At 38.7% G+C, this 11,691-nt stretch overlaps 1 protein-coding gene across 3 annotated transcripts in view; it reads right to left on the reverse strand.

The window, feature by feature from the left end:
• Window positions 1-109: 109 nt before the first annotated feature.
• Window positions 110-11,691, reverse strand: part of LOC115005241 (phosphatidylinositol 4-kinase beta-like) — a 17,660-nt gene continuing 6,078 nt past the window's right edge. For all 3 annotated transcript variants that reach the window (XM_029427028.1, XM_029427030.1, XM_029427029.1), the window contains exons 4-10: window positions 8,616-8,843; window positions 8,041-8,268; window positions 7,177-7,286; window positions 6,628-6,732; window positions 1,165-1,288; window positions 521-786; window positions 110-275 (exon numbers count right to left, since the gene is read on the reverse strand). In XM_029427028.1, the coding sequence (XP_029282888.1) occupies window positions 125-275; window positions 521-786; window positions 1,165-1,288; window positions 6,628-6,732; window positions 7,177-7,286; window positions 8,041-8,268; window positions 8,616-8,843 (1,212 nt within the window). In that variant the 3' untranslated portion in view covers window positions 110-124. The remainder of the gene's footprint in view (window positions 276-520; window positions 787-1,164; window positions 1,289-6,627; window positions 6,733-7,176; window positions 7,287-8,040; window positions 8,269-8,615; window positions 8,844-11,691) is intronic.

An 11,691-nucleotide genomic window follows, 5' to 3' on the forward strand; every position in this document is an offset into this window, starting at 1 on the left:
AACAAGAGAAAGAAGAAGCAGACAGAATGAGCAGAAAAACTAAGCGATCATTAAACAATAAACCAATAAAAACATGATATTTGTGCTTGATGAAGATAAAACCCACAGCACCGAGTTTACATTATTAACCATCTGAACTCACGTCCACGAACTCTGTGGTGAGTTTGAAGGCAGACGTTTCGAAGCCGAGGTTTTTGGGCGAGCTGGAGAGGATGAAGCCGAAGTCGATGTGGATGATGTGACCTTCAGCGTCCAGCAGGATGTTCCCGTTATGCCTGAAAGTTTTAGAAATATGCAAAACTTAAAACTAAATATAAAATATATATATATAAAAATAAAGATATAAAAAATAAAGATAATTACATAGAAATACTATGTAAAATAAAACAAAATATATTTAAAAAATTCTCTATATTAAAAAAAAATATATATATATATAAATAAATAAATGATGGGCCAGTTTCTGAACTACAAACTGAACATGTCAGACTTCACACAGCTGGGATGTGACCCTCCTCACCTGTCTTTGACCTGCAGCAGGTAACAGATGAGGCTGTATCCGGCACAGCTCTGCACAAAGTTCCTCTGAGCGGACAGATAGGCCTCGGTGGTCGGAGCACCATGTTCCTGCAGGAAGTAGTCCAGCAGAGACAGTTGGCTCTGTTTCTTCACCTGGTGGAGGGATACTGCGTTCATCACAGGCTCGATCATCCCGCTGTCCGACGACAACACCAGGATCTTATAGGGCTTTATCCAGAGGGGCATGCGCTCCTGCTCCCAGATGGACTGGGGGGGGGGGGGGGGGGGAGTGGATAGTTGTATATGTTATTCTAATTTTATACTGAATGTGTTTAATGGCTTTATCCAGTTTTAGTTTTGTTTAATACATGTATTTATTTATTTATTTATATAATACATTTATTTCAAAAAAGAGAAAAGATGCTTTGTTGCACATTTAGCAACAGATTTCCATCTGTAGGAAACGACACACTTGAATTGCGAATTATCTTCTGCACCAAACGTCTGAATACAAAAGTGAGTCCTCAAAGCGGAACATTTTATAAGAAGAGAGGGATGAGAAGGAAGAAGAGAAAGAGGAGAGATGAGTTTCCTGTGTGTCATTGCCGTGTTTTGATCATGTGATGTTGGCGCGGTGAGCGTTACCTTGAGCTGCTGCAGCACCTGGAAAGCGAGCAGCTCCTGTCTCAGGTCGTCCCCACACTTAACAATAACAGACAGCAGCCTCCAGTTAGGAAGGTGACCGTAAGGAGATCCTTCTCTTATCCGTCTGTAGGGAAAGAAATATACACTACAGTAAGAAACATAAAGTGAGAAATATACAGTCAGGAACATATACTACTGTCAGAATCAGTCAAAAACATATACTACAGTCAGAACTACAGTGAGAAACATATACTAGTCAGAACTAGTCAGAAAATATAATAGTCAGAACTACAGTCAGAAACATATACTAAGTCGGAACTACAGTCAGAAATATATACTAGTCAGAACTACAATCAGAAACATATACTACAGTCAGAAATATATACTAGTCAGAACTACAATCAGAAACATATACTACAGTCAGAAATATATACTAGTCAGAACTACAATCAGAAACATATACTAGTCAGAAATATATACTAGTCAGAACTACAATCAGAAACATATACTACAGTCAGAACTACAGTGAGAAACATATACTAGTCAGAACTACAGTCAGAAACATATACTACGGTCAGAACTACAGTCAGAAACATACTACAGTCAGAAACATATACTAGTCAGAACTACAGTCAGAAACATATACTAGTCAGAAAAATATACTAGTCAGAAATTCTGCAGTCAGAAACATATACTACAGTCAGAAACATAGTCAGAAATATATACTACAATGAGAAATATATACAGTCAGAAATACAGTGCATCCGGAAAGTATTCATAGCCCTTCACTTTTTCCACATTTTATTATGTTACAGCCCAATTCCAAAATGGATTAAATAAATACAAATTCTCAACATTCTACACACAACACAAACGCATGACAAAGTGAAAAAAGGTTTTTAGAATTCTTTGCAAATGTATTAAAAATAAAACACTAAAATATCACATGTACATAAGTATTCACACCCTTTACTCAATACTTTGTTGAAGCACCTTTAGCAGCAATTACAGCCTCAAGTCTTCTTGAGTGTGATGCTACAAGCTTGGCACCTATTCTGGGCAGTTTCTCACATTCTTCTTTGCAGATCGTCTCAAACTCTGTCAGGATGGATGAGGACGTCGATGGACAGCCATTTTTAGGTCTCTCCAGAGATGTTCAGTTGAGTTCAAGTCTGGGCTCTGGCTGGGCCGCTCAAGGACATTCACAGAGTTCTCCCGAAGGCACTCCTGCGGTGTTTTGGTTGTGTGCTGAGGATCGTTGTCCTGTTGGAAGGTGAAACGTCGGCACAGTCTGAGGTCCAGAGGGCTCTGGAGCAGCTTTTCATTCAGGATCTCTCTGTACTTTCTGTCGACCCTGACTAGTATCCCAGTCCCTGCCACTGAAACCCCCCCACAGCATAATGCTGCCACCATGCTTCACCGTTGGGATGGTAGTGCACAGATGATGAGCGGTGCATGGTTTCCTCCAGACGTGACGTTTAGAATTGAGGCCAAACAGTTCAATCTGAGTTTGATCAGACCAGAGAATCTCCAAGAGGCTTTCGTGTGTTCTGCACTGAGCAGTGGCTTCCGTCCGGACACTCTGCCATACAGCCCAGATCCATGGAGTGCTGTAGTGATGTCCTTCTGGAAGGTTCTCCATCTCCACAGAGGATCTCTGGAGCTCGATCAGAGTGACCAGCTGGTTCTTGGTCACCTCTCTTACCGAGGCCCTTCTCTCCGATTGCTCAGTTTGGACGGGAAGCCAGTTCTAGGAAGAGTCTTAGTTGTTCCAAACTTCTTCCATGTCAGAACGATGGAGGCCACGGTGTTCTTGGGAACCTTTAATGCAGCAGAAATTGTTTTGTAACGTTCCCCAGCTCTGTGCCTCGACATAATCCTGTCTCTGAGCTCCACAGGCTTCCTTTGACCTCCTGGTCTGTGAACTGTGGGAGCTTACATAGAAAGGTGTGTGTCTTTACAAATCATGTCCAATCATCTTAATGTACCACAGGTGGACTCCACACAAGGTGTAGCAACATCTCAACCATGATTGATAGAAACAGGAAGCTCCTGAGCTTCATTTCAAGTGTCACAGCAAAGGGTCTAAATGTACATGTGATATATTTTATTATTTTTAATACATTTGCAAAAAAATCTAAAAAAACTTTTTCAATTTGTCATTATGTGTATGGTGTGTAGACTGTTGAGAAAAAAATGAATTTAATCCATTTTGGAATTAGGCTGTAACATAACAAAATAAGAAAAAGTGAAGGGGTACGAATACTTTCCGGATGCACTGTGTATACTAGTCAGAAATATATACTAGTCATAAAAAGTCAGAAATCTACAGTCTGATATATATAAAATAGTCAAAAATACAGAGTCAGCAACATATATTAGACAGAAATATATACTAAGTCAGAAATCTACACGAGTCAGAAATACATTCTGCACTCATATATATAGAGTGAAAAACATATACTACAGTCAGAAACATATACTACAGTCAGAAACATATACTAGTCAGAAACATATACTAGTCAGAAACATATACTACAGTGAGAAATATATACTACAGTCCAGAGGGATCCCTCCTCAGTTGCTCTCCCTGAGGTTTTCTTCCATTTTTTCCCCTTTAATTTTGGGGTTTCTTTTTAGGAAGTTTTTTCCTTGTGCGATGCGAGGGTCTAAGGACAGAGGGTCTAAGGACAGAGGATGTTGTAACCTGTACAGTCTGTAAAGCACACTGAGACAAATGTATAATTTGTGATATTGGGCTATACAAATAAATTTGATTTGATTTGATTTGATTTGATTCATCTAATGTCTTTGAAAAATAACCAGGAAACCTTCAGTCTGTTAGAAACTGTTCTAACCTTTCAGCTCCAGAAAGAGATAAGAAGAACAAACAGTAACTCTCAGGCTGAGTCTGAAACTATAAATCTGGTATAGTGTTTCCTGTTGACAGTTAGTGTTTCCTGTTGACTGGAAGTGTTTTCTGTTGTTATATGAAGTTGACCTCTGACCTGGGGAAGCCGTCGTCCTGCCACTCCTCCCTCAGCTCCATGTCCTGGATGTTGTGGGTGCTTGAGGCCATTACAGGAGCCCTGCAAAACAGACAAACCATCAACAGCAGCAGGATGCCGTGTTTATAAACGCCCTCATGTCTGACAGGTTTAAAGTAAATCAATCAAAGCAGAGTTTGTCTGAAATACAATTTAAAAGTTTAAGTTTATTAATTATAATAAAAAGATAAAGTTTTGAATTCAAGTTATTAAAGTAACATTTCATAAATATTATGAGGAGAAAGAATGATTATGCAGCAGGATGTCGTTAGTATCTTACTGGAATATTATATTGTTACTGATGTATTAACATGGAGAAAGGTTTATATACAGTTAACTTGCTTCTTCTCTCAACTTTATTAGTTAATCGGATGTTTTATATGTAAATATTGTAGTAGGTAACATTATATGTAAGTTATTTATAACTCCAGTCCATGTTCTCTGAAACCAGACTCTATTCACTTTTCTCTCATTTTAAGCTTCTTTCTGGTTTTCCTATTGAACAGAAGGATGCAGTCCGGTGACTCTCACCTGTCACCTGTCAGCAGGTAACACTCTTCAGTTCAGCATGCAGTCGAGCCGCCGAGCAGCTCGTCATTATAATAAAATGTGAATCAGATGAGACTGAAGGAACCTGCCTCACCACTCTGATTCTGATCTCTCACAGACACACCTGAGCAGGTGAGGAGGGGCGGGGCTCCATTGTTCCAATGTTTGTGGTTACTGAAGCAGAGAGCAGACACACACACCCACCCAGGTAACCACACCTGGGGGGTATGTGTGTGGTGGATGTGGTGTATATAGTGTGAGATGTTGTGTGTGGATAGGGTTGATATGTGTGGAGATATGTGTGGTGTGGATATGTGTGTAGATAGTGTGTGGTAGAGAGTGGGTTTGTAGATATGTGTGTGTAGATATGTGTGTGTGTAGATATGTGTGTGTAGATATGTGTGTGTGTAGATATGTGTGTGTGTAGATATGTGTGTGTGTAGATATGTGTGTGTGTGTAGATATGTGTGTGTGTGTGTAGATATGTGTGTGTGTAGATATGTGTGTGTAGATATGTGTGTGTGTAGATATGTGTGTGTGTAGATATGTGTGTGTAGATATGTGTGTGTGTAGATATGTGTGTGTGTAGATATGTGTGTGTGTGTGTGTGTAGATATGTGTGTGTAGATATGTGTGTGTGTAGATGTGTGTGTAGATATGTGTGTGTAGATATGTGTGTGGATATGTGTGTGTAGATATGTGTGTGTGATATGTGTGGAGAGATGTGGGGGGTGGGGAGATAGGTGGATGGTGTGTGTGTGGGTCAGAAGAGCTGTGTCGTGAGAAGTGTGGGAGAGAGGTGGTACGTTGGGGGTAGTAGTGTGATGTGGTGTGGTGGGGTAGAGAAGGTGGGTGTAGATAGAGTGTGTGGTGTGTTATACAGTGAGAAATATATACTACAGTCAGAAACATATACTAGTAAGAAACATATACTAGTCAGAAACATATACTACAGTGAGAAATATATACTACAGTCAGAAACGTATACTACAGTGAGAAACATATACTACAGTCAGAAACATATACTAGTAAGAAACATATACTAGTCAGAAACATATACTACAGTGAGAAATATATACTACAGTGAGAAATATATACTACAGTCAGAAACGTATACTACAGTGAGAAACATATACTACAGTCAGAAACATATACTACAGTAAGAAACAAATACTACAGTCAGAAACATATAACTACAGTGAGAAATAAATACTACAGTCAGAAACATATACTACAGTGAGAAACATATACTACAGTGAGAAATAAATACGACAGTCAGAAACATATACTACAGTCAGAAACATATACTACAGTGAGAAACATATACTACAGTGAGCAATAAATACTCGTCAGAAACATACTACAGTCAGAAACATATATTACAGTGAGAAATATATACTACAGTCAGAAACATATACTACAGTCAGAAACATATAGTAGTCAGAAACATATACTACAGTGAGAAACACATACTACAGTGAGAAACATATACTACAGTCAGAAACATATACTACAGTCAGAAACATATACTAGTCAGAAACATACTACAGTCAGAAACATACTACAGTGAGAAACATATACTATAGTCAGAAACATATACTACAGTCAGAAACATATACTACAGTCAGAAACATATACTAGTCAGAAACATATACTACAGTGAGAAATCTATACTACAGCGAGAAATCTATACTACAGTCAGAAACATATACTAGTCAGAAATATAAAGTCAGCAAAATATAATAGTCAGAAATATAGACTATAGTCAGAAATAAACCGTCAGAAATATATAGCTTAGGTTATATATAGATTTTCCAGGAAAAACGTGGGACATTTTTCTGTGAACTCACAGGGTAGCTTTACTTACCGGACCTTCTCCTCCCAGGGCTCCTTCAGGGCCACAGCTGACGGGTCCTCAGGGTCCCGTTTAAATGTGGTGGGAGCCACAGCCAGCTGCTCCGAGAGACGCCGCCTAAAACATGCATATTCATTATCTGTTTGATGAGGTCGAGATTTTAGACATGGGACGATATGAAAATGTCATGTCACAATTATACCGGCCAAAATAATTGCCTTTCTCAAAATTTGCTTAACACTTTTACTTACATTTTGAAGAAATTTCTCAGAGAATGTCCAAGGTTTTTTCAAGTAAATTTACAACTTTATATAAGAGACTATTCAAGCTTTTTCTCGTAAAATGTACCACTCAAAGAATATTTGAGTTTCTTTCTCATACATTTTAATCTTTAATCTACACTTTAATCTTTGATATTCTGAGTTTTTTCTCAGAATATTACCCCCTCCCCCGGCTCCTTATTTATTTATTTATTTGTGTACCTTTAATAGGGTGTCGCAGTAATGTGCTCTGTGGATTCAAAATACATATTTAAAATGTAAATGTAAAATTAGTGTATACCTGATGTCTCCTGCTGCGATGAACACCGGCTCTTTGCTCTCCAAACTCGTGATGCTGTCCACTGAGAACTGACTGATGTTATCACAGCTGTTGGTGTGGATCTCTGGGAGCTGCGGAGACACAGGCAAATAAAGAAAAGAGACATTTAAAGAATAATGTTGCTGTGTTATTACTGTTCTCTCTTCTATGTATTTATATTTTAACAGCAATGTCTACATTTTTATCCTTTTACTTTCTTATTGTCATTTAAAGTGGCCATTTTCAAAAACACACAATTCAATTTATTAGGAAATAAATTGATGTATTTTTATTTAAATATTAAGTTTTAAATTAGTAGTTTTAATGACGTATTATAAGCTGCTAAGAGCTCGTGTTAGGAAGTTAAACAGCTCATAATTCATCTAATATCTATTTTATATTGAAAACATCTGCAAACAACTGGATTTATTCAACTTTCTCACCAAAAACTACATTTTACAAGATTACATTGAACACATCATGATAACCTTATAATTTACCTTCAACCAGTACTAATTTTTACTGAATAGAGCCTGAACGCATCATAATTTAACTCTATAGAAGCTCCGTTCACCGGTTGCTAACAGCTAACGCTATCAGCTAACATTAGCTAGCTCTCCTGCAGATTTGTTGTCCACTCAGCAGCATTATGAGGGATCAGCGACTAGAGAGCATATCTTTATTAAATATTGGCGGATAACGATCGATGGGGGCGATTTTGTATATTTGTTTCTCACTGATATTACATGTTTACAAAAATAAATGTCTTTCAATAAGAAACAAGGTACTATCAGGTACCAAAGCATTAAAGATTTTATTGGTTTTATTCCTGCAATCCTCCCTCACCTCCACCTGCAGCTCTCCGATGTCGTCCACAGACCAGGCCTCGTCGTCATTGTCGTAGTTGGGGACGGTAGAGAAACTGCCTGCTCTCTGATCAGCCGTCATGCCGCAGTCCGGCAGGTTCTCCACAGAACGAGTGCTCCTGATGCGGTTCTCCGGGATCCGGATGGGAATGCTGGACGTCTCGAAGTTCTCACACTCCAGCACCTCCACGTAGATCAGGTACGGAGCCTGAGGGTCGGAGGTCAACACAGGTCACATGACATACCAACGTATATTTCTGTCTTTTTGGTATATTTATTGTTATTTATTTCCATCATTGTTTTTATTATGGCTATTATGCTTTTCCCTGTTTTATATCATATTAATGTGACAAAACAAGACATTTAAAGACCTTGGACATTTTTCACTATTAAACCATTAATGTAGAAAATGATCCGCAGATTAATCCATAATGAAGATAATCATACGTTGCCGTCCTAATAGAAATATTAGACTATATGTATGCGTATATATATATATATATATATATATATATACATACACATATACAGTATATAAATAAATGTGTGTGTAACCTTGTCTTTGGAGTTCAGCACGACGGCCTGAGTGTGCGGCACTCGCACCACGTGGTGGTCGAAGGCGGCCGTGGGTAGCCAGACTCGAGCCGGCAGTTTGTGGTTGAGCAGCGAGAGTTCAGAGATCAGACGCTGCGTCTTCTGCTCTTTGGTCGGCAGCGTCGCCAGACGCTTACCTATCCCCATCAGAGACTTTATAAACTCCCTCTGGGGAGCCAGACGCACCGGCTAAAGGGAAACAAGGAGAGAGAGAGAGGGAGGGAGGGAGAGAGAAAGAAAGAGAGACAGCAAGGGAGAGAGAAAGGTGAAGGTTTGGTGTCAGAAACTGTTAAACCCCGATTTAAAATGTTCAGTTTCACAACCTAAGAGATGCCTTTCAGTTGTATAGCCTGTTGCATTCTGGGAAAGAGTTTGTTCAGTGTAATACGGAAGAGTTTAAAAATGTTCCTTGTGAACCCTTTAAATCACCAAAGTCACACAACACAAACAAACTGACCGATCGAGGTAGCGGTGGACTAGCAACTCCCGAGTTCTAAGAGGTAAAATTATAGTTTTTGTCAATGGAGTCTGGAGAGCATACAACCACACACTATCACTTTAAAGGGTCACCTGATCAATATTACAAAATACTGTATGTCAAACACTGATATAAACACCACATTTTCATACATTACAGTAGTGGTGGTCCTAAGATTGATCCCTGTAGAACACTACATTTACATATATTACAGTAGTAGTAGTCCTCAGGTTGATCCCTGTGGAACACTACATTTACATATATTACAGTAGTAGTGGTCCTAAGGTTGATCCCTGTGGAACACTACATTTACATATATTACAGTAGTAGTGGTCCTAAGGTTGATCCCTGTGGAACACCACATTTACATATATTACAGTAGTAGTAGTCCTCAGGTTGATCCCTGTGGAACACTACATTTACATATATTACAGTAGTAGTGGTCCTAAGGTTGATCCCTGTGGAACACTACATTTACATATATTACAGTAGTAGTGGTCCTCAGGTTGATCCCTGTGGAACACTACATTTACATATATTACAGTAGTAGTGGTCCTAAGGTTGATCCCTGTGGAACACTACATTTACATATATTACAGTAGTAGTGGTCCTAAGGTTGATCCCTGTGGAACACCACATTTACATATATTACAGTAGTAGTAGTCCTCAGGTTGATCCCTGTGGAACACTACATTTACATATATTACAGTAGTAGTGGTCCTAAGGTTGATCCCTGTGGAACACTACATTTACATATATTACAGTAGTAGTGGTCCTCAGGTTGATCCCTGTGGAACACTACATTTACATATATTACAGTAGTAGTAGTCCTAAGGTTGATCCCTGTGGAACACCACATTTACATATATTACAGTAGTAGTGGTGCTAAGGTTGATCCCTGTGGAACACCACATTTACATATGTTACAGTAGTAGTGGTGCTAAGGTTGATCCCTGTGGAACACCACATTTACATATGTTACAGTAGTAGTGGTCCTAAGATTGATCCCTGTGGAACACCACATTTACATATGTTACAGTAGTAGTAGTAGTCCTAAGGTTGATCCCTGTGGAACACCACATTTATATATATTACAGTAGTAGTGGACCTAAGGTTGATTTAATATCTACAAACTGAATATGATGACATTTGTCTTAGATAAAAATATGTTGTGAATTCTAAATGCTGACTTTTGGACTTTGAACGATCTGCAGTTACTGGAAATGTTTGGATCACAGAGTCTGAAACAATCCTACGCAGCCACCACCAAATCTAACTCCACTAATAGTATAATACTAATAATATTAGTGCCGCCTCATCTTTATCTGTGCACATACTTTAAACACAAATCACATATATAAGAAAAAGAAGTTGATTTAGACTTAAAATGTTGACGTATTGAGTGAAGCTTGAAACTCTTCAGCACTAATAATAATAACAACAATAATAAACTTAGTCTCACACACACACACAAAATCAGTGAGAGGAAACATGGCGCTGGGAGCAGCGTCGATTGGTTCACCCCCAACATCAAACAGCTGATTGGATCCGACAGAAATAAAGAATTAGTGACGCAAGTCCAGACGCGCAGCTCCTCCATGAGTTTATATTTGCAAGCTGCACGTCGTTCACCTCACACACAATCAGAACAGAACCCACAACCTCCAGCACACACTTAATTTCCCACAATGCACCCTGGAGGGAGGACATGACGCAGGTGGACTTACGGGATGCGTTTTAAACTCCAGACTGTCTGAGCTGGAACTGCTGTCCTGAGGAGGTCAGAGGTCAGGAGGTCACTCACATCCATTTTGTTTTTAAAACATGTGATATTATTGGCTCTAAAGGTTATGAACCTCTTTAATTTCTCTTTATGTCGTCAGACTCCTGAAGACCTCCGACACTAAGCACCATGAAATTTATTTAATATCCAAACACAAAAGTCCTTTTATTTTATTTTGTTTTAATGTCGTTTATGTTGAAGAAAAAGGTTTTCTGTGTTTATGTAAACTAAATTAAGCGTATTTAAAGTGGCAATAGACAAATGTTTAGCTTTAACGTCTCATTTTAAAGTAAATGTTGATTGCACAATAAAATGTCACCATCACGTTCAGCTTGGTTCACTTTAAGCCTCGCTTTCACTATAAATTCAAACCGCAACCGGGTCGTGAAGAAGTTACATTTACGGCACAAAGACACAATATCGTATATTTCTATATATTTTTCCTCGAATAAAAAGGTCTTTACACGAATAAACGACACAAAAATGCAAAGTACTCGCCTGCTAATATTACATGTGTAGGGCTTTTATTGTGAAAGGTAAGGAGTAATGTTTTATAATCCTCATCATAAACTCGGCTACACAACTGTAGTGCACGTTTACAGCTGATTGCTTATAAGTTGTTGATAAGAAACATACGTCGCTTTTTCACCATTTAATTTTCACGTTCTGTGTGAAAACATTTGTGACAAAAACGATGCAAAATGAAGGAGAGCTTTATTAAGGTTCACGTGGAGACATGGAGCATCAGAGAAAACTAAAACTAAAGCCGCTGAAGC

Source organism: Cottoperca gobio, unplaced genomic scaffold (assembly GCF_900634415.1).
Source record: "Cottoperca gobio unplaced genomic scaffold, fCotGob3.1 fCotGob3_285arrow_ctg1, whole genome shotgun sequence".
NCBI classification, from domain to species: Eukaryota; Metazoa; Chordata; class Actinopteri; order Perciformes; family Bovichtidae; genus Cottoperca; species Cottoperca gobio.